General features: G+C 40.1%; 1 protein-coding gene across 1 annotated transcript in view; it reads left to right on the top strand.

The window, feature by feature from the left end:
* The window catches only part of LOC123237403 (lipopolysaccharide-binding protein-like), a 36,239-nt gene extending 16,529 nt beyond the window's left edge, over window positions 1–19,710 (top strand). Inside the window, exons 8-15 of the mRNA XM_044664300.1 lie at window positions 88–264; window positions 5,469–5,528; window positions 6,656–6,823; window positions 8,236–8,303; window positions 13,035–13,080; window positions 16,044–16,107; window positions 16,951–17,027; window positions 19,214–19,710. Coding sequence (XP_044520235.1) covers window positions 88–264; window positions 5,469–5,528; window positions 6,656–6,823; window positions 8,236–8,303; window positions 13,035–13,080; window positions 16,044–16,107; window positions 16,951–17,027; window positions 19,214–19,258 — 705 coding nt within the window. The 3' untranslated portion in view covers window positions 19,259–19,710. The remainder of the gene's footprint in view (window positions 1–87; window positions 265–5,468; window positions 5,529–6,655; window positions 6,824–8,235; window positions 8,304–13,034; window positions 13,081–16,043; window positions 16,108–16,950; window positions 17,028–19,213) is intronic.
* The last annotated feature ends 4,425 nt before the right edge of the window (window positions 19,711–24,135 follow it).

The raw sequence follows: 24,135 nt of genomic DNA, 5'->3' as shown, positions 1-24,135 counted from the left end.
TCTCTCTCTCTCTCTTCCTCTCTCTCTCTCTCTCTCTCTCTCTCTCTCTCTCTCTCTCTCTCTCTCTCTCTCTCTCTCTCTCTGCAGGGTAAATTTTTCAGCCAAAGTCATCAATCCCTTTTTCCCTTTGAACCTTCTGCCATGAACTTCCCAGAAGACCATGGCCTCATGGTTTACTTTGGAATTTCTGATTGTGTCTTTAATATGGCCAGCCAAGTTTATTGGGAAGCAGACATAATGAACTTTACCATCACAGATAATATGGTAAGAAAGAAGGTTTGGAGGAAGTTATTTCTGTGGGTAGAAGGTAAAACCAGAGCTTGATTGAATTGAGACTAAAGTTCCACTATCTTGCTGCCAGGACTGTGGAATAGCCATTTCATAAAATCCCTAGAAATACAGATTTGGAAAAAACAAAGAGAGCTAGGACAGTGGTTCTGAAGGACCTTACATTCTTAGTTTTTAATTCTTTCTCACCAGTTATCAGGAATTCATATTTTTCCTCCTTCCTGACTCTCTTTTCACAATTCAAGTAAATAAAACATATTCCTTTATTGGTCAAAAACAATGGCAAGGGGGCAGCTGGGTAGCTCAGTGGATTGAGATCCAGGCCTAGAGACGGGAGGTCCTAGGTTCAAATCTGACCTCAGCCACTTCCCAGCTGTGTGACCCTGGGCAAGTCACTTGACCCCCATTGTCTACCCTTACCACTCTTCTGCCTTGGAGCCAATACACAGTACTGATTCCAAGATGGAAGGTAAGGGTTTAAAAAAAAAAAAAGAAAAAAAATGGCAAAAAAAATGTTTCATTTTGTATCTTGAATCTATCCCCTCTATGTTAGAAGGCGGGCAATATTCTGTATCACTGGTCCTCTGCAATCATTGCTGGTCATTGTCTTGTCTAGAGGTCTTGTCTTTCAAAATATGAATGTTATGTTGTAAATTGTTCAAGGGGCTTTCAGTCTAAGCAAGAAGGGAAAATACAAAAATCAGCCAATTGGTTAATAAGCTTTTGATAAGTATTCTCTATAAGGCATTGATTGTTCTAAGTGCTAGGAGAGACAAAAGAAGGCAAAAATAGTTCCCATGGAGAACTCACATATACATATGAGATATACATAACAGTACCCACCCTTACCTGAAAACCAGTTATGTTCCATTTCACTCCTTCTCAGGACTCTCTGGTACTCTAAAGGAGGTTGAGGGAATCTAGTCTCTCTGTCATTGGCTCAAGCCTCCCACTGATGGTGTTCCAATTTTAAGAGTCAACTTTACTCTTTGTTCCATTTAACCACTTTAACAGTCAGACTAACTTTTAGAAAGGAATATTGACTTCCAAGGTATAATAAGAACAAATACGCAAATATCCCTCCCCTTCCCATCCCAGTGTAGATGGGACATATATCCTAGTACCACCTTGCTCTCTGGCTAGGATAGGGGGTTTAGGTTCATAGCTTAACTCACTTTTTATATAGCTTAATCCTGCAATATTCCAAGTGAAAGGCTTTCCTGGACCCAAGTCCCAGGTAGCCTGGTTTCTCAGATTTCCTTGCTAGACTGACTGCAATACTCAACCTGAAATGCTGTCTCCAAGGTCACCATGGCTTGATCCATATCCAGGAACTCCACTACTCCACTTGGAGCAGAAAATGACAAATTAAACTAAATAAAACTCCATAGCTGTTTCTCAGCTCCACATGACTTAAGAAGAGGAAGGAAGTTTTTTCCCTCACTCAGGTCAGTCCATGATGCCTATGCTATGCTTGAACAGGATCTTCACTACTGGGAAGAGACAGACAGACAGGCAGAAAGACAGAGACACAGACACAGGCAGAGACAGATAGACACACACAAAGAGACAACGAGAAAAGAAGAGAAGAGAAAGAGAGAAGAGAAGAAAAAGAGAAGAGACAGAAGAAAGAAACAAGGAGAAAGAAGAGACAGAGACAGATAGAGACAGACACACACACAGATGAAGAGACAAAGAAAAAAGAAGAGAAAGAGAGGAGAGAAAAGGGAGAGACAGAGAGAAGAAAGAGAAACAAGGAAACAGGAGACAGACACAGATGCAGTGACATAGATACATACAGACAGACAGACGCAAAGAGACAGCAAAAAAAGACCAAGAGAAAAGAGAACAGAGGAGAGAAACAAAAAGAAAGGAAAGAGAGATACACACACAGAAGAGACACACAGATAGACAGATTATCCCATTCTTATAGATATATAACAAATTCTAGCCATGAAGTCAAAAGAAAGACCATTCCCATCCTGTAATAGGGGAACATAAAATGTCTTCTCCCAGAAGCAAGTGTCTGGTATTTCCCATGTGGATGGATCGATATTAGGTGATCTTGGGAGGTACAAAGCAAAGTTCTGTTTTCTATCTATGTGCAAATATATATGTGTGTGTTTGAAAACACACATATATATATATTCACATGCATGTCCATGCATATAGACATACATGTGTTACATATATCCATACATATACAGTGTGCTACATCTTTGTTATATACATATGCACATATACACACCCATTTCTATAGTGAATTAAAGGTAATCTCAGAGGGGAAGCACTAGCTGTGTGTGTGTGTGTGTGTGTGTGTGTGTGTGTGTGTGTGTGTGTGTGTGTGTGTTTTCTGAGGGAGAACTAAGATAGAAGGGAAAGTGAATTACAGTAAGTGTAAAATATTGGATATGTGCTCTGAACAATTCAGAGGAGAAGAATTGCATTGATGGGGGAACATGTAGGAATGGTTTTAGCAGAGACATGGGCAACTGAGTTAGGCTTTTGAATTTCACTAGATAGAGAGGGTTGTGGAAAGGAGTTCAGAAGATGGTCAACTCATCTTTGACAGAATGTGTGACACAGGCTCTACTTAAAGACCTCTAGAGATAAGGATGCCCCTATTTCCAGGCAGCCTAGGGCATTTGAGACAACACAGGGTCATTGATTTAGAACTGGAAGGAACCCTAGAGGTCATCTGGTCTAACCACTGATTTTTTAGATGAAGGAGTTTTTAAGGCCCATAAAGATTCTGTGTTCACAGTCCCATAGGGAGTTAGTGTCAGAGCTGTCATTCAAAACCAGGTCCTTTTGGCCTCAGATACTTCCTCGATATGTATCCTGGGCAAGTGACTTAACCCCAATTGCCTAGCCCTTACAGCTAGCTCTTTGTCTTAGAATTGATACTGGCAGAAAGTAAGGTTATAAAATGAGAGAGACAGACAAACAAACAAACAGAGACAGATGGGGCTAGCTTGTGGAGGAAGAGAGAGAGAGGGGCGGGGGGTGTGGAGAGAGAGAGAGAGCAGCTGGGTTGCTCTATGGATTGAGAGCTAAGCCTAGAGACAAGAGGTGAGGTCCTGGGTTTCAATCTGTCCTCTGACACTGCCTAGCTGTATGACTCTAGTGCATGACTTAATCCCTATTGCTTAACCCTTATTCCTCTCCTGCTTTAGAATCGATATGCAATATTGATTCTAAGACAGAAGGTAAGGGTTTAAAAAAAATCAAAGAAGTCCTCAGATCTAATGGTCTTTCCCACTGGGCCACATTGCCTTTTTGAATTCTTCTATGAAGTTTTTTTTTTTATGTGTGGACTGATATATATTTTTGTTGTTCAGTCATTTCAATCATGTCCAAATCTTCATAACCCCATTTGGGGTTTTCTTTCTTTTTTAATTAATTAATTAAAAATATTTTTCCATGCTTACATGATTCATGCTCTTTCCCTCCCCTCTTCCCTCCTCCTTCCTGGAGCTGATAAACAATTACACTGGGCCATTTGGGATTTTCTTGACAAAGATACGGTGGTCTTCCATTTCTTTCTCTGGCTCTTTTTATAGATGAGGAAACTGAGGCAAAAGGGATTAAGTGATTTGCCCAGGGTCACATAACTTACAGTAAGTGTCTGAGTTGCCACATGTTGCTATAACTTCTACTCATTGCTCCTGGTTTTAAGTCAAGTCAAATTAACAAACATTTATCTAGTTAAGTGCCCCTGCCCATTGTGTGCCAGGCCCTGGGCCAAGTGATAAGGATACACAGTTTAAAACTAAATAACCCGGGGCAGCTGGGTAGCTCAGTGGAGTGAGAGTCAGGCCTAGAGACAGGAGGTCCTAGGTTCAAACCCAGCCTCAGCCACTTCCCAGCTGTGTGACCCTGGGCAAGTCACTTGACCCCCATTGCCCACCCTTACCAATCTTCCACCTATGAGACAATACGCCGAAGTACAAGGGTTAAAAAACAAAAACAAAAACTAAATAACCCTTGTCCTCAAGGATCTTACATTCTACTGCAGGAATCCTGTTCATGATTTCTTTGTGACATAATAATCTATTAGCCAAGTAGTGTCTTTACCTTGGCCAGGAGGATCAAAGTGTAAGAATATTAGCTTAAAATGGGCACTAACTCATTCTATACAATGTAAGAAACTCATAGGCAGTCCTTGTATATGACAGTCAAGAAAGATTAATATGAATTGTATTGCCATGGAAAGAGCTTTAGTCTGAGTTAGGAGACCTTGTTTCTAGTCTAGGCTCTTGATAGTAATTAATCATTTAACTCTGAACTTTTTCTGGTCTGTCAAAGGGGAATGTTTGCCTTGCTCTCACGGTTTGTTCTTTCATATATAAATACACACACATATACGTATATATGTGTGTCCATACACATATATAAATATATACACACATAAGTACATATATCAAGCATTGGTTAAATTAGATTAAATTTCTTTATACCTTAGAGGTTCTAGGATTCTGTGATCATTATGGGTTGGGATGGAGGAGGTGAATTTGAATTGTGGTAGGGGCTTGGGAGACCCTCAAGGTGGAGTGGGTCTGGCTGGTCAAAATCCTAGCATAGGCTCTTTATTTTTTCTGGGAAATTATTCTCAACATTTTTCTAAGAAAGGGATGATAACATAAAAGACTTCTGTATTTTCACAGAGCAAAGTTGATCTTATCCAGTAACCAGTTCAAAGATGGGGGAAGGGGAGATTGTAAGGAAGCTGAGGGAGAAGATCTTTGATGTCTTGGCTTTAGGGTTTCTGGAAGGAGTATCTGGTATAGACTCCCTCTAAAGTTTTATTGCTCCCAATAAACACCAGGGCCATGTATCGTCTGCAAAGGAAGGTGCCTATGCATTCATGGACAGATGCCTCTCTTTCGACCATCTATCTCCTTTAAGAAATTCAACCAAAAGGCCCAACGTGGGATGAGAACATGTTGGTTTTTGGTGGGGAGTCCCCTCCCTTACCCCAGTAGTCATTTTAGAGCTGTTCTCCCCATTACCATGGCAGCAGCCACTGGTTGGTAAAGAGGTAGGTTGCTAAGAAGGTCCATTTTCAGATGAGATGCTCCTTCTATTCTAGAAAACTGATAGTCTGTCCTTGACGCTTTCTTAGGAGTACTCTGATTTCTCTATCAGTTCTAAATTCTATTGTGTTTCTTTTGCTGCAGATCCCATCACATTTTCCCATCCGACTGACTACTTCCTCCTTTCGAGCTCTAGTCCCTCAGGTAAGGACTCTTCCCTCACTCTTCCCAGTTTTCAGAAGGAATAAGACACACTCACTTAGTCTCAAAGCATTTACATTTCCTTCCAAACCCTTGGTAGTTTGAGAAACTCTTAAGATATCCCTTTAGCCTTTCAGGCACTAATAATTCTGTGAGGTGGGTTATTGTTGAAGAGAATTCATTTTCAGGAGTCAATTTTATATCTGGAAACCACCTTAGAGTTCATCCAATCTAATCTCCTCATTTTATAGATGAGGAAACTGAGGCGCAGGGAAATTAAGTGGGTTACCTAAGGTTGCCCACATAGTAGAGAACAGAACTGGGATCTAGCACAGGTCAGCAAACTTTATTAGATTCTCTTGACTACTGTGACCAAGGTTGACTTTAGGAGGAGTCACAGTAGGCAGACATCAAGCTATGATGTGAATCTGGATTACAAATTTTTTTCTTATCTAAGCTAAGAGCTAGCAGCCAAGTGATACAGTTGGCAAAGCACTAGTTTTGAGTTCAAATACAGCTATGTGACCCATGGCAAGTCACTTACTTAATTTCTTCCTCAGTTTCCTCATCTGCAAAATGGGGGAAATACCTACATACCTTGAAAGACTGTTGTGAGATAAAATTTATAAAGCATTTAGTGCAGTGCCTAGCACAAAGTAGTCACTATATAAATGCTTATTCTCTTTTTAAAAATGTTTTTAAAAAATGTTTTAAAAATCCTTATCTTCTCTCTTACAATCAATAAGTATTTGTTCCAAGGCAGAAAAACAGTAAGGACTAGACAGTTAGAGTTAGGTGACTTGCCCAGAGTCACACAGGTAGTAAGTATCTGAGGCCAGATTTGAACTCACAGCCTCCTGACTCTTCACCTGATTGTCTATTTACTGAATCACTTAGCTTTTCCCTTAATTCTCGTCTTCTTTATCTGCCTTCCCATTACCAGTAGTTTAATCTTGAGAAACAGGTTGATATAGTTGAAAATGTGGTATTATTTTGTTTCAAAGGATTATGAAAAATGAAGACTTACTTGTCTTGAACTAGGGATGAATATGTCTGAGCCACACTATACACACATGTTCCTCTGCCCTTGTCCTTGACCATACTTAATGTGTCCTCTTACCTCTCTGCAGTTGGGCAAGCTGTACCCCGATATGCAAATGAAGCTTCAAATATCAACTTCTTCACCGCCTGTTATGATCTTCAGGCCAGGGAATGTGACCCTCACACCAGTGATGGACCTCCAGGCTTTTGTTATCCTACCCAGTAACATCCGGGCACCTCTCTTCTTGCTCAGTATGGTCAGTCAGGGGCCAGTCAATGGGGAAAGATTGGTTCACAAATCCCTTAGGTGCAGGACACCGCTCAATAGTAGTGACATTGGCTGTCACCAGGTTTGTGTTTGCAAAATTGCAGGTTAGAGATTACTTCCTTTTAGTCATCATTCCTGTTATTTGGATAAACAGATAGCAGGGGCACAAGGTACCTATTTTTTGCCCTTATTGTCTGAATTACTTGGATTCCATACATGTGGTTACTTGCAAAATCAGAGTACACTTACCTCCTCAATTATGGTTTTGTTGAAGAAAAAATTTCACAGTATTGCTGTTTAAAGAGTTTTGCACAAACAATAACTAATCTGTAATGATGGAGAAAAGAGATATTGGTCTGGTATACATAGGATCATCAGATTTAAAGGAATTTTTATTTATTTTGATATTGGCTCTCCTTATCTTAGGCTATAAGTGTAGCAGCTATTCATTGGACAATGCAACTGCTGATTGTGGTGGACTTTTTAACCTGTTCTCATTCTGACCTGGGTTAGTTCAGCCCTCCTTTGACATCCTGGTAGTCACTTTTGCTCACCATATTAGCAACAGACTTAGCGTGGACACCTCCCAATCAATTTTAGACCTACTGAAACTCAGAACACCCCAGCTTGTAGGATTCACCACCCGTAGCCTCCCCGATGAGCAGAGATGACAGGCATGTACAATCACTTCTGGCGGGATTTAGAGTTTAAAGGCACCTTAGAAATCATCTAATTCAACACTCTTATTTTATAAGTGAGAAACTTGAGGTCCAACAAAGTCAAATTATTTTCTCAAGATCATATAGGAAGTTGCCAAACCAGTGTTCAAATCTATGCCCTGTCATTCCAAAGCTAAGGACATAGGGTCTAGTTCAGGCTTCATCATTAATTTATTCTGAGGCCTCAGGCAAGGTAGTCTCTGCACATTTTGCAAAATGATGGGATAGCACTCAATTGGATGTTCTTAACTTTTTTTTTATGCTATGGATCCCTTGGCAATCTAGTGAAAGCTATGATTCCCTTCTCAGAATCATGTTTTTTTTTAAAAATTAGTAATTGAAGGAAATGCTAAATTTCAGCTAAAGGTTAGCAAAAATATGTAAAAAGTTAATTCTATTTTCTACATCCTTTTAATCCCTGGATTTCTATATTCTAAGGACTTATCCATTTTTTAATATCATCTATGTATCTATTTATTTTCATGTAGGCCTATATTATGCTCTAAGCTTCCTTTCAGTTCTAACATTCTAGGATTATGCAGATGCTACTTTATCATATGCCCTGACCCTTTCTACCTGGTTTTCTGAGCACCATTCCCAAGGAGAGCTCCCCAAATCTCTAGGCTGGCATTATCATCTCGTGCAAAGTATAGGTGTTATCGATATCGCTCTTTTTTTCTAGACAACCACTGTCACAGCTACCATGAACATGAATGCCAACAGGCTTATCTCTTCTGTGAAGGCAGAAAGGTAAGAGGCAAAAGATGGTTTTCTCATGGTTCTCTCCTGTTATTTCTTAGCTTCAGAGTTTCAATTTTCCACAGTTTACTATAGAAAACTGTGGCTGATTCCCCAGGAGTGGAGACTTGACAGTGAATAGATTCATTATGTTATTGTTATCAATCCACTGTGGGAAAGAAACTTGTGTCTTGCTGATCCTATCATTAGTGTAATCTTCCTTCGTCATGTCTCACCAGCATCTATGCTTTCTCAGGGATTTTCTGACCAAATATCTTCTAGTAGTAATGGAGTGGATAGACAGCGAGAGGAAGGTTTGGCAATCACATAACCTGAATTTTTGGGGATAGTGCAATGTCAATAAGGCTTCATAGCAGACAAAATTTCCTCTAGGGGAATGGACAAGTTCAATGCCATCAAATAATTAATCAAATTTAAGTTCTTTGGGGGTCCTCCATAATGCTAGGTTCAAATCTTAGAATTTCAATTTGTAAGGAACCTCATAGGGCAGTGATGATGAACCTTTTAGAGACGGAGTGCTAGGCCCTGCCCCCCCCATGCCCCCCTCACTCCCCCACCTTGCCCCCTGCCCTACTTTTACCCCTGAAGAGAAAGGGAGGAAGTACTCCCAATGGGCTGCTGGGTAGAGGGGCAGGTAATGAGAGGTGCATATGGAGAGGAGGAGGGGAGTGGTCCCAGTGTTCTGCTCCCCTCAAACCTAGCTCCTCTATAACCCCACCATGAGAATCACCTTCACCACAGACTAAACAGGCTATCTGTGCTGCACCCTCATGCAGCACGTCAGCCCTCCATCCCCACCAGAGCCTTACACCAGACAAAGGAGGGAGGAGGCACTCCCATTGGACTACTAGGCAGAGGGGCAGGGAAATTGAGGAATGTCATTGGTGCATGGAAAGGGGGAGGAGAGCAGCTCCACCACAAGTCCCTCTGGCTTTCTAGTAATGAACGCTGGCAAGTGATGGCAGGCATGCCCACAGAGAGGACTCTGTGTGCCCTTTTTGGCACACATGCCATAGGTTCTGTTGTGAGGAAGATTAGATTAGCTAGTGATTAGGAATTAAGTTGTACATAGCAGGAAGGAGCTGGAGCTGGAATTCCAGGTTGGAATGAAGGAGCAGGAAGAAGGGACTTGGCTCTGAGTGGGACTCCATTAGGGGTTAACACAAACTGTGGTTAGCCCTGGGAGCATTCAGAGTAAAAGGACATCCTGTATCCATCACTGCCATAGGCATCCAATTTAAGCTGCACTTGGACAGGAATCCCTTTGATGGTATGATAGCATCCCTGATATGAGGTTACGCCTTCTTTTGAAAACCTGTAANGCAGTTGGGCAAGCTGTACCCCGATATGCAAATGAAGCTTCAAATATCAACTTCTTCACCGCCTGTTATGATCTTCAGGCCAGGGAATGTGACCCTCACACCAGTGATGGACCTCCAGGCTTTTGTTATCCTACCCAGTAACATCCGGGCACCTCTCTTCTTGCTCAGTATGGTCAGTCAGGGGCCAGTCAATGGGGAAAGATTGGTTCACAAATCCCTTAGGTGCAGGACACCGCTCAATAGTAGTGACATTGGCTGTCACCAGGTTTGTGTTTGCAAAATTGCAGGTTAGAGATTACTTCCTTTTAGTCATCATTCCTGTTATTTGGATAAACAGATAGCAGGGGCACAAGGTACCTATTTTTTGCCCTTATTGTCTGAATTACTTGGATTCCATACATGTGGTTACTTGCAAAATCAGAGTACACTTACCTCCTCAATTATGGTTTTGTTGAAGAAAAAATTTCACAGTATTGCTGTTTAAAGAGTTTTGCACAAACAATAACTAATCTGTAATGATGGAGAAAAGAGATATTGGTCTGGTATACATAGGATCATCAGATTTAAAGGAATTTTTATTTATTTTGATATTGGCTCTCCTTATCTTAGGCTATAAGTGTAGCAGCTATTCATTGGACAATGCAACTGCTGATTGTGGTGGACTTTTTAACCTGTTCTCATTCTGACCTGGGTTAGTTCAGCCCTCCTTTGACATCCTGGTAGTCACTTTTGCTCACCATATTAGCAACAGACTTAGCGTGGACACCTCCCAATCAATTTTAGACCTACTGAAACTCAGAACACCCCAGCTTGTAGGATTCACCACCCGTAGCCTCCCCGATGAGCAGAGATGACAGGCATGTACAATCACTTCTGGCGGGATTTAGAGTTTAAAGGCACCTTAGAAATCATCTAATTCAACACTCTTATTTTATAAGTGAGAAACTTGAGGTCCAACAAAGTCAAATTATTTTCTCAAGATCATATAGGAAGTTGCCAAACCAGTGTTCAAATCTATGCCCTGTCATTCCAAAGCTAAGGACATAGGGTCTAGTTCAGGCTTCATCATTAATTTATTCTGAGGCCTCAGGCAAGGTAGTCTCTGCACATTTTGCAAAATGATGGGATAGCACTCAATTGGATGTTCTTAACTTTTTTTTTATGCTATGGATCCCTTGGCAATCTAGTGAAAGCTATGATTCCCTTCTCAGAATCATGTTTTTTTTTAAAAATTAGTAATTGAAGGAAATGCTAAATTTCAGCTAAAGGTTAGCAAAAATATGTAAAAAGTTAATTCTATTTTCTACATCCTTTTAATCCCTGGATTTCTATATTCTAAGGACTTATCCATTTTTTAATATCATCTATGTATCTATTTATTTTCATGTAGGCCTATATTATGCTCTAAGCTTCCTTTCAGTTCTAACATTCTAGGATTATGCAGATGCTACTTTATCATATGCCCTGACCCTTTCTACCTGGTTTTCTGAGCACCATTCCCAAGGAGAGCTCCCCAAATCTCTAGGCTGGCATTATCATCTCGTGCAAAGTATAGGTGTTATCGATATCGCTCTTTTTTTCTAGACAACCACTGTCACAGCTACCATGAACATGAATGCCAACAGGCTTATCTCTTCTGTGAAGGCAGAAAGGTAAGAGGCAAAAGATGGTTTTCTCATGGTTCTCTCCTGTTATTTCTTAGCTTCAGAGTTTCAATTTTCCACAGTTTACTATAGAAAACTGTGGCTGATTCCCCAGGAGTGGAGACTTGACAGTGAATAGATTCATTATGTTATTGTTATCAATCCACTGTGGGAAAGAAACTTGTGTCTTGCTGATCCTATCATTAGTGTAATCTTCCTTCGTCATGTCTCACCAGCATCTATGCTTTCTCAGGGATTTTCTGACCAAATATCTTCTAGTAGTAATGGAGTGGATAGACAGCGAGAGGAAGGTTTGGCAATCACATAACCTGAATTTTTGGGGATAGTGCAATGTCAATAAGGCTTCATAGCAGACAAAATTTCCTCTAGGGGAATGGACAAGTTCAATGCCATCAAATAATTAATCAAATTTAAGTTCTTTGGGGGTCCTCCATAATGCTAGGTTCAAATCTTAGAATTTCAATTTGTAAGGAACCTCATAGGGCAGTGATGATGAACCTTTTAGAGACGGAGTGCTAGGCCCTGCCCCCCCCATACCCCCCTCACTCCCCCACCTTGCCCCCTGCCCTACTTTTACCCCTGAAGAGAAAGGGAGGAAGTACTCCCAATGGGCTGCTGGGTAGAGGGGCAGGTAATGAGAGGTGCATATGGAGAGGAGGAGGGGAGTGGTCCCAGTGTTCTGCTCCCCTCAAACCTAGCTCCTCTATAACCCCACCATGAGAATCACCTTCACCACAGACTAAACAGGCTATCTGTGCTGCACCCTCATGCAGCACGTCAGCCCTCCATCCCCACCAGAGCCTTACACCAGACAAAGGAGGGAGGAGGCACTCCCATTGGACTACTAGGCAGAGGGGCAGGGAAATTGAGGAATGTCATTGGTGCATGGAAAGGGGGAGGAGAGCAGCTCCACCACAAGTCCCTCTGGCTTTCTAGTAATGAACGCTGGCAAGTGATGGCAGGCATGCCCACAGAGAGGACTCTGTGTGCCCTTTTTGGCACACATGCCATAGGTTCTGTTGTGAGGAAGATTAGATTAGCTAGTGATTAGGAATTAAGTTGTACATAGCAGGAAGGAGCTGGAGCTGGAATTCCAGGTTGGAATGAAGGAGCAGGAAGAAGGGACTTGGCTCTGAGTGGGACTCCATTAGGGGTTAACACAAACTGTGGTTAGCCCTGGGAGCATTCAGAGTAAAAGGACATCCTGTATCCATCACTGCCATAGGCATCCAATTTAAGCTGCACTTGGACAGGAATCCCTTTGATGGTATGATAGCATCCCTGATATGAGGTTACGCCTTCTTTTGAAAACCTGTAACAAGGAGAAGCCAATCACTTAATCAATAAACATTTATTAAGACAATAAAACAGTTCTAATTTTATCTAGCTTAACATTTTTAAAAAAATTTTATTTCCTATATTTCCCTAATAAGGAATTCTTATATTTAAATTTTTTAACATTTCAGTTTTATTTTACTTTTAGCTCTAAATCCTTTCTTTCTTGCCTTCCACTTAGAAAGCAAAAAATACAAAACACATTTATAATCAATGAAAACAAATACCCACATTAGCCATATCACACCCCTTCCCAATAAATATGCCTCAACCTGCATGATGAGTCCATTATTTCTCTATCTAGAAGTGTGGAGAGTTATCATATACCACACAGCTGGTCAATGAATTAGTAAAACCTACACTGTGGAGTAACTCATCTGTTTCTCTCTTTCCTTGCATAGTAAGTTGGACATGGAACTGAAACACTCAGATATTGGCTCAATCAATGTAAGTTATTTTCATTCTTTGTTATTCATTCTCTATATCTTTCTTGAGCTCTCCTCAGTGCCCATTTATGTTCTGGGTCATAGTAGGGGGAAGCCAGGAAGAAGATTTATTTACTCTTTCCTTTGGACCACAGCTTCATAATCTAAATGGGGAGACAGGGCATACAAACAAATTAAGGAATAACATAAACTAGGACAGGATAAAGAGTTTAAAATGAAGAGTGCATATATTCATTTATTCCACATCCATTTATTAAATCCCTTCTGTATGTAAAGTATACACAAAATGTGGGAAGGGAAGTTTAAGAAAAGGCATAGTTAGTTCCTGCCCTCAGTGAGCTTGACTGTTTAGTAGGAGACAAAATACAGACTTAAAGAAGTATAATATACAACATTACTGATAAATATTAGAAAGGCCAAAAAGAAGTGCTGTGTAAGGTCTGATGAGGTGGAAGGAGGAAGCTGTTATTGAGTAAAGAGACTAATTAAGGCCACGTGAAGGAACAGATAATCAGTGTTTTGCAAGCTCAGGATAAATTGGGATGTGGTAGAGGGATTTGGGAAGGCTTCCTGAAGAAGGTGGTACCTGAGTGGGTCATCGATATTAATTGATATATTGATAAGGAGATTTCCTCTCCAGGTGGAAAAATGTACTCATGACACTAAAGTTTAGTATACATTATTTTCTCCATCACTTTCTTAAGTCTAGACAATCAACAAAATAATCTATCAAGCTCTGATTTGAAGTGTTGACTGATTTCAGGGCTCACACCAAAAATGTAATAACAATTAGTTTTTTGGAGCCAGTTGAAGGTGGCTATAGAATATCTTTGGTCATAAGTAACTTAATAAGTTATACTTGATTGAAATCTATCAGTAATTCTCAAAAGGTATGATATGGTACTCTATATCCAGAAAATTCCACATTCATCCAATATCTGTCCTTAGCTGCAATTTGTTACCTGCTCTTCTCACATGGTTTGAGGAAAGTCTCACTGACATCTCTACCTTGCAAGATGCAAAGACTCTTCTTCCCATTTGAGTCCCACCCAAGTAATGGAAATAGGGAAAAGGGCAGGAGGAAGGCAAGGAGAGATAAAGAAATCCCAAAGCTCAAATCTGAAAAACCCTTCATTGGTACCAAATCAGATTTCACTATGCAGGGCAAAGAATAATGGACCAGGAGCAAAAAAAGTTTGCCAATTTCTGAAGGATGTTGAAGGCCTCATCCAAATGAGGAAATCTGGTTAAAGACCAGACATTAATGGATACCTGCTCCAGAATTGGTTTGCCTATTATTTGTAGACACCTCTAGAGCCTGAATTCTCAGATTCTGGCAAATTCAGGCTTTTAGCTCCCACTTGTTTTATGCATGCCCATACTGTCATTACCCCAAATCTTCAGAGTGAGAGGGGGAGAGGAATAGCATGACATAGAAAATAAAGCTAACAGAAGGCTTGGGGGGATGGTCAGAAGGTCTGTTGCTATTTGGTTATTTCAGTTGTGCCTAACTCTTCATGGCCCTATTTGGGATTTTCTTGGCAAAGATCCTGATGTGGTTTGCCATTTCCTTTTCCAGCTCATTTTACAGATGAGGAAACTGAGGCAAAAAAATTTATGTGACTTGCCTGGGTCATACAGCTAGGAAGTATCTGAGGTCAGGTTTGAACCCAGGACTTCCCTTCTCTAGACTTGGCTGTATCTACTGAGTCCTCTAACTGCCCAGAAGTCAATATTTAAACACATTTAAATATGTTTGGTAGGGGAAACCCTTCCACTGATAGATCATATGGGATTAAGGGAAAGTCTTTTCCCCATTCTGGTTATCAGTTTCCTCCTCTGTGAAATGAAAGGGTTAGACTAGTTCAGAGGTGTTCAACATATAGCCCTGGGCCAATGTGGCTGCAAAACTTCTGAGTGTTGCTGGAAACAGATTAAAATGTCATTGGGAGGGGCAGCTGGGTAGCTCAGTGGATTGAGAGCCAGGCCTAGAGACCTAGGAGGTCCTAGGTTCAAATCCGGCCTTAGACACTTCCCAGCTGTGTGACCTTGGGCAAGTCACTTGACCCCCATTGCCTACCCTTACCACTCTTCTACCTATAAGTCAATACACAGAAGTTAAGGGTTTAAAATAAAAAAAAAAAAATTAAAAAAAATGTCATTGGGAAATGTTAAACAAAATAAATAAATAAAAGCACAATTGATCCTAGATCATATTAATACATGGTTTTCTAAATTAATATTCAATGGCAGGGATACTTATATATCATTTAGTGGCTCTTGCTTCTATGAAAAGATTGATAAGGGCCATTCCAGCTTACTATGAAGTCCTTTCCATTGTGGATTATTATTTCTAATTTTTAAATTTATATCTTCTTTAAACATTTTTTCTTTTTAATTTAATTAAAAAAATTTTTATACCACTTGTAAAGACTTCTAGCTTTCCCTTTCCACAGAACTTTGTAAGACATAATGAAGATGGTGAAGATGATAACAATAATACCAGCTAACATTAAATAGGTTCTGCCATGTGCTAAGTCCTCTACAAATATTGTTTCATTTGATCCTTGAAATAACCCTGAAAGGTAATTGTTATTATTATCACCATATTACAAATGATGAAACTAAGGTAAACAGAGGCTAAGTGACTTGCCCAGAGTCACATAGCTACTAAATATCTGAGGTAAATATCTGAAATCAGGAATTAAAAAAACAAAAGAGGAAAAAAAAGTGGTTCAGCTAAACTAACTGACATCCTAGTCCCTCACTTCTATAATGGAAACACATTTTGTCTTTCTTTATTCAGGACCAAACTTCATCATTATAATTACAGAGTGTTCCATTTCAGGTTTTTTTTCCTATTTATGTTACTTTTGTCATTGTTGATACTATTTTCCTGATTTTGTTTACGTCCCTTTGCCTCAGCTCACATACTATTTGTGTGTTCCTTCTACATCTCTCCAGGTGCCCTTAATACAGGCAATCCTGAATCACTACGCTCTGAGCACTCTGTTACCTGCTCTCAATGGTAAGAGGCAGCTTTTGAAGTCTTCTTTAAGCAAATAATAAATCTCCCCTTTGGGTGTGCCATGAGAAGTTGAAAGGGGCTTGGTCAGGGAGTCAGGTGACCTCAGGTCTAGTCCTAGTTCTGCTCATTATATTTTAGGCAAACCACGAGTTTTTCCATCTGAACAATGGATTTAGGAGCCCCTTCTGCCTTGCTTTCCTCTCAGAATATTTGTAATGTTCACTTGAGATTATGAATGTGAATGTTTCTGAAAAATACTAAATGCCACAAGGGGACTGGATTGGGAAAGACCTGAGCATCTTGTCAGGATCTTGCTTGAGCTCTCCCTTGGGCTGTCAGGGAGCAGGGATGTTGTAAGCTAATGTGGAGGTAGTAAGCACAGAGACAGGATTTGAATCCAGGTCTTCTGACTCCCGAGTCATTGCTCTTTCTACGATTCTACATTGCCTCCCTCTCCTAACAACCATATTAGAAAAACATAGTCCACTAAGATCCCTTTCCTATGTTTACCTTGACTGCATTGAGCACCCCTGTGGCTTTCAAAGACTGGGAGAGCAGAGCACAGGCTCTGCCATGTCCAGTCAAGGTGGAGAGGCTTTGAGTATGGGCCCAGTGAGTAGCCTGGCTAAATGTGGGGAAGCTCATCACTTGGAGGCATTGTAATCAGCACAGGTGGGGAATCTAACACTCACCCATAAAAACCTTACAACTGAAATACTGAAGTAAGGAAGCACATAGGAGGTGGGCTCTGGTGACTCTAGACAACATTTGCAGTACTTGACGATCTCCCTGCTCTTCGGGTATTCTCTAATACAGCCCTTTCTGTTCTGTGATAATTTTCAGAAAATCTGCAGGTAGGCTTTCCTCTTCCTATGCCGGAAAACATTCAACTGTATGACCTTCTTCTGCAACCATACCAGGTCAGTGAGTAGAATCTGGTGCCTAAGAAGTAAAAGTCTGTAGGGGATGGTTGATGGGGCCCCTTAGAAGGACTATGAGCACAAGAACAAGCACAAGAACAAAAAGGATGGGTTGGAGGGGAAGGAAATCTCAAGGAGGAATTTGGCTCAGATATTTAAGCTGCTGCTAAGAGAGAGGGTTAGGGGACCGATATGAGTGTATTTGCATAGTTCTGTGGCAAGATGCTCTCTGTCTGTCTTCTGGCAGGGCACACCTGTTTTGGTTCCAACAAGTGGCTCAGATGTAGCAGCATGTTCTTAGATGCCCATGAATAAGCAGAATTAAGACCTGGAATTTCTGGAATGGCAAAAGAACCCCAAAATTAGGGAGTTATCCCTAGGAAGTATGGGGCTTGAAATTCCTCCTAAAAACCATTGCAAACCAGGACCCTTGGGCCTTTAAAAATTATTAACTTCTTGGGGCATCTAGGTGGCTCAGTGGATAGAGAACCAGATCTAGAGATGGGAAGACCTGGGTTCAAATTTGACCTCAGATACTTCCTAGCTGTGTGACCCTGGGCAAGCCACTTAATCCCAAATGCTCAGTCCTTACCATTCTTCTGCCTTGGATCCAATATATAGTACCGATTCTAAGACAGAAGGTAACGGGTTAAAAACTAATTAGCATCTTTTTTTGTCATTGTTGTTAACATCAATTATGTTTCCTAATGTTTCCCTACCTCTGCCCTCTCCTTGTGAACCATCCCTTATAATAAAGAATAAAAAAGGGGAGCTAGGGAGAAAAGTCAGCAAAGTTAATCATCATATCAATTAACTCTGACATTAAATGCAGTATTCCACATTCCTAATCCATTCTGTCTGCCAAGATGCAGAGGAGGTGTCCTGGACTCAACAAAATGTTTAATACCTTTCATTTTCACCTCTATTTCTGACAATATCTCTCCCCTATCTAATAAGCCACAGATGATAAAAGAAAGAGAAGAGTTCAGCAAACAAAGCACATAAACTGAATATGATCATAAATGTAGCATTCTATACCCATTGTTTCTCAGATATGCAAAGAAGGGGTGGAAATGTAATTTCTCAGCTCTTCTCTGGACCCCAGACTCTTATATACTTACAGAATGAATAAGAAGTGATATGAGGAATGTGGACCATATAAACAGTTAGTCTACATAACAGTCTCCAAAATGAGTTAAAATACTCAATTGTCCATACCATTTAGCCATGATAGAAATAGTATGAACCATTGGAAGGAGAAATGTCATTATGAGCATGGTACTCAAGTGGAACTCTGCAAATACATGGTCACCTCTTATTTGCAAAATTCAGATGATTCTACATTGTTCAGTTCTGTTGAGAACACTAGTAGGAATGATATAATTAACAGAAACATTCAGGATGATGGTGATATAGAACTGAAGGGACCTTGGAGGCCAATTAATCCAGTCCCTTCATTTTACAGATAAGGAAGCTAAGTCTAGAGACATTGTCACTTTTCTCATGGACTATAAAATTCTTGGGAGCAGAGATTATTTTTTTCTTTATGTCCCAAGCACCTCACCAGTGCCAGTCACATAATTGGTACTTGATAAATGCTTGTCAATGATTGTCCAAGGTCATATAGTTACTAAGCATCAGAAGCTGGATTTATACCCAGGATCTCTGGCTGTAGAGGCAAAGCTCTTTCCATTATACCAAATTGCCTCAATGATGATAATGATAATGATGATGATGGTGATGATGATGATGATGATGCAAAAGAAGAAGATGAAAATGACCTCCATATTGCCTTAGGTTTTAGAAATAGATTCCCTTCTGGGTGAAGGGAAATGAATCAGGGGGCAGGAGTGTAATGCCAGATCGCTCACAATTTTGATGTTGTATGCTTGGGAGAGAAAATTTAGGTGACAGAAAGCAACATTTATGCTGGTCCTCCAGAAAGGCATCAGTTTATGAAATGACGGATAAATAGGAAAGCTGCTGACAGAGGCTGTGTTTTACTAAGATCACAGAGTCTGGGGAGTATTTACGACCTCTGTGGGTTGATTTCATTTTAGTTAGAATGGGACTTTCTTTTTCCCAATGGTTCCCAAGGGAAATGACTTGTCTCTTCTTAAATTAGAGTTGTTTCTTCAGGGAGCAGAGAATGATCTTTCTTGTTTTCTCTGGACTTTCATTTCTAGAACTTTCTGCTTTTGGGAGCCAACGTCCAGTATGTTAAAAATTGAAGCAGAAGAGGATTGACAAATAGACATCACAACTGGAGATGGAAAAGTTGTTTTCCCGCAGGCACAGCTTCATTTCCACTGGAAAATTATTTCCATATTTAGGGAGTCAGAGTTGGGGTTCCCTCTGCCATTGTCTAATTCTCTCTGGTTCTGCCATCTAGCATGGGCCTGTTGAAGATAAGTGTGTCACCTGGGATCTTAGCCTATAGATTCCAAGCTCTGATCCACTTTAGGACTGCCATGCCTTTCTTTATATGAATTAGTTTTTTCAATGGGAGCCATTGCTATCTAGATGCTCCATGACTATCAGCTTCTCCTGAAATTCCCTAAGCAACTGTTAATGTATTTTGGCTTAGTCTTCTCTCTCCCTCTGACCTCATGAATTGTTCCTCTTTTCTTGTGGATTTCCAATAAATCCCCCATGACTCAATTAAAGACTGAATGACTATGAATTGTTCACCTTTGTCCTGGCCTGTCCTCCAAGAATGTTCATATACTCCAGGTTGTTATGCCTATTTCTTCATTTGATGTATAGCTGAGAGTACTTGATTTGGAGTTAGAAGATCCTTCATTTCAATCCCAGCTCTGTTACTTGATACCACTGTGACCTAGGGCAAGTTATTTAACTTCTTGAGGCTTCCATTCCTTTATCCATAAAGTGAATTGATTATATTAAAGCAGTACTCTCCAAAAAGAGACCTGGGATGACCCCAAAGGGTATGAGATCAACCAACAGAGGGGAGAGATATGGGCAGGATCCTTCTCTCATGGTAATTTGTGGGGTTTGTTGAGAACATAACCATACTTGTCCTTCAACCATTCTTGGCCAACATTTCTCCACTCCTCTCTCTTCTGCTACTATACAAGCTCCCAATCTCCCTTCTGCACAGGAAAGCTCCTCATGGAACAACTAATAAAGGAAATCAGGACCCAGGCACCACCCAGAGCTGTGCAGGTGCCATTTGGAAAATATTGTCCTTCCCACTCCTCCCTATTAGGGCCAGCTTCTGGCTACAGCAGGTCCCCTTAGAAGGGGAGGGTGCTCTGAAGTCTAGCACAGCACATGGTGAGATAACTGCCTCTTTCTCTAACCCTAACCGTTAAGTCTCACCTTTGGACATACACTTGACAGGATCCAGGTTATGTAGGAAGTGAGCCAAGTTTTGAATGTGCTCTGCCCAGAGACCAAGGTAGTATAGGGAAGAACACCTCCCTAATGTGTCAGGAAAACATGGTGTTTGTTTTTTCTATATCTTTGAAGCAAGTGTCTATCAGTAAAAGCTAATTAATATTAAGTGAAAGTAGAGCTCATTGTGACTAGACCCAAACAATGGAGAGAACATAATCAGTGGGGCTTGAGGACATGGTATTAGAGAAGCAACATTCTACTAACTCCTTAGAATACCCTGAACCTGAATAACTGGTGTAGAAGCCTGGATCTAGCTCTAGAGAAAGGCTCAGACTGACTCATGATAGAAGACAAAGCAATAAACCTTATCCAAGGACCAAACAGAAGTCAGTGATTCTATTAAACAGCAAGAAATATTAGAACAAACCCAAAAGACTGAAAAAATAGAAGAAAATATAATATACCTGGCATATATGTGTAGAGAGAGAGATAGAATAGTTCTCTCTATGTCACTAGATCTATATCTATCCATCTATCCATCTATTGTTATATTCAAATCCTGAGAAATGTTGGAGTCACCTTGATTGACAAGGGAGGCAGTTGGAGAGATTGGAATGTTCCCAGATGCCGTGAGCCAGGGGCAAAGTCAATTGGCCTGCGAGTATAAATACCCCTATACTCCAGCCACCTGGAGGAAGTCTCGGATTTTGGACTTTGGTCCCTAGATCTTTAGGTCTCTGAATTTTTCTAGCTCTTTAGGTCTCTTGGTCCCTGGGTGGTGAAGGGAGGAAGGAAAATCCAAAGAAGCAGAGGGTGGGTAGGATCTATATATTTCCTGAAGGCTGTGAGAGCCAATACATCACCAAACATTGATAATAAGAAAGCTGAGAGAAATTACCAACACAGCTACATCAAGGGCAATCACTCTCTGGTTTGGCATTGGCCAGGCTGAACCAGAGGGGTTGAGAAAAACAAAAGCTCCAGCTTCTACTAAATCAATAGCCTCCAGTCCCAAGTGATTATAGATTATAGATATTAGATTGACAGGGTCTCCAATCCTTAATCCTTATCCCGATTATCCTTTCCCTTATTATAGATTACAGATAAAAGTGCTTAATAAATACCTTCCTGAGTGGTCTTTATATCACGACCCTTGGGGAGGGAGCAAATGCAGTCAGATAATGAACGTGATCCAAAGCTAATCAGAGCCCAATATTAATAATAGATCCAACCCCAGGTTGGACCTGAAAGGGTTACCCATCCACCTAACCTTTTAGGGTCCTTCCCTGGGCAACTGTTATTGAAAGGGAAGGTTATAACAACTAGCTAGGGTGATTGGGGTTGGTGTTCCCCCATCACCAGCACCTAGGGAGAATACAGAGATACATCCACCTCACTGGTATCTATATCTCCCTAGGACTCTCTTTTTTTATAACACTATCCATCTATCTATCTATCTAAATATATTACATAACTAACCTGGAAAATAGGTCTAGGAAAGTTAATTCAAGATTCACTAGACTCTTTGAAAACTATGATTTTTTTTAAAAAGCCCAGACAATATAAGAAATGATAAAAGAAAACTGCCCAGATCTATTAGAACCAGAAAGCAAAGTTAAGGTAGAAAGAATCCAGTGATTACCTCTTGAAACTGTTAAGTGTAAAATGGGAGATACACTCTATCTTCTTTAGGCTCTAGTTGTTGTTGCTAAAAAGGACAGATGAGCTGAGACACTGTGTAACAGGTTTGGGCCTAGTAAGAAAACAATGGAAAGTAACGGTTCATGGAGACAGTCTATAAAAACAAAAACCTCTATTTAATAAGTATTAAAGGTTTAAGGAAAGGTAAGGATAGGTAAACAACAGTTGAGGATAGGATCCTAAATCTAAAAAGGGTCTAAGCTTTCCCACACCAGTCTGATTCTCACAAATCTTCTTTAATGCCTGGGTTTCCCCCAAACCTCCTTGTTACTCTTTAAGCTACTACTAATTCTTGGGATCTATGCTAAATATCCTATTCTAAATAGTATCCTTATATATATTTTAATTTTACTGCCTCTTTGTATTCATTCAGCTCACTCCTCCAACTGTCATTTCTTTCTGGACCTAGTCAGGCCTGGTAGGTCTAACCAAACTTGCTCCACTCTGCAGCCACACAGAGGGGAAAAGACAGGTTTCCTTTCTTTTCTTCTTATCTGTTGGTTTTTTTTCTCCAGCTATTCCCAAAGCCCCAACTTTTCCTCCTCTCCAAACTGTCTCTCAGTTTTCCATGTTTTTCCCAGAAAGCCAGATCCAACCAGCCTCTCAGAGCAAAGCTTCCTTCCAAGAGACACTTGGCAGTTGGAAGTGGCTGTACTTCAAGCTCCTCAGAATTCCCTGCAGGAACTTTCCCCCCAAGATTCTATCTGGGCTTAAGGCAATCTCTTCTCAGTATTATCACCCTATCCTTAGCTTGAAAAACCCCAAATTAACCCCAAATCTATTTAATCCTAATAAAAGGAAAAGCCCTAGAAATGTTATAGCCAAAATACAGATCTTCCCAAATAAGAATATATAGAAAGAACCAGTTCACATATCAAGAAACCACATTAATAACCACAAAAGACCTGGTAGCTACTATTAAATAAAAGAAGATCTAAATATAATATTTTCAAAAGGTAAAAGATGTAGGCTTACAATCAAACAAACACTTGGCCTATAAAACTGAGTTTTATAGAGAAAACTAGGAAGGCAAATTTATTGGAACAATTGGAAGGAGCTATATGATAATGTAGTGCTAACATTGTAATAAGAGACACAAAAATATATACTTTCAAAACCTTAATGTCTTCCAAGGGTACTGAGAGAGTTAATTAAGAAAAACAGGTCTTGGGGAATAAGCAGATTTTTCTGTTCACAGGGTTTGAAGAAGAGTAAGAGGGGAAAAGGTAAAAGGAATACACTGGTATAGAAAGGCAGAAAAAGAATATGGATATCTCATATTTGGATTATGTGCAGAGAATATACAAGTGTGAAGAAAGGAGTAGGCAAGGGTGGACATCAGATGAATCTCAATCTTGTTTGAAAGGCACAAAGTAGAATTGTATATGCATGCATATACATAAACAGTATGATGTAGAAATACATTGAATTTCAAAGGAAAATAATCAAGGATAAAGAGGAGATAATTTGACATGGTCTTCCAGTAATCCAATAATTCTCAAATTGTCTCTCCTGGATCTATTTTCAAGATGTGTGGTTATGTCAATGAGGTATTTCATATTTTCCTCAATTTTTTTATTCTTTTGATTTTGTTTTATATATTCTTGCTGCCTTGTGAAGTTGTTTGCTTCTACTTGCTGGATTCTGATTTTTAAAAACTGAATTTCATCCCTGGCTTTTTAGTCATCCTTCTCCTTCTGGTCTGATTTTCTTTGTAGGTCATCTTTCACTTTCTTTGCCTCGTTTTCAAACTGGTAAGTTTTGGATTTCAAGACACTATTTTCTTGTTTAAGTTCATGTATTTTCTTTTCCCAATTGTCTTCAGCCTCTGTTGATTATTTTTTGAGTTCTTGATTTAATTAAATTTTGAGTTCTTAAGTTAATTGAATTTTGACTTCTTCCAAAGCCTGTGTCCATTTCACTGGAGTTTCTGTGTTTTTGCCTGGTGTTCCTTGATCTTTCTCTGATCCATTCACTCTTTGTTTTCAATATCAGGATAGAAGCTATTGATTGTAGTTTCTTTTTTTCTTTTTCTGTTGTTTATTCA

The sequence above is a fragment of the Gracilinanus agilis genome, chromosome 2 (genome assembly GCF_016433145.1).
Source record: "Gracilinanus agilis isolate LMUSP501 chromosome 2, AgileGrace, whole genome shotgun sequence".
In the NCBI taxonomy this organism is placed as follows: domain Eukaryota; kingdom Metazoa; phylum Chordata; class Mammalia; order Didelphimorphia; family Didelphidae; genus Gracilinanus; species Gracilinanus agilis.
This window is presented reverse-complemented; position numbering and strand designations above follow the sequence as displayed.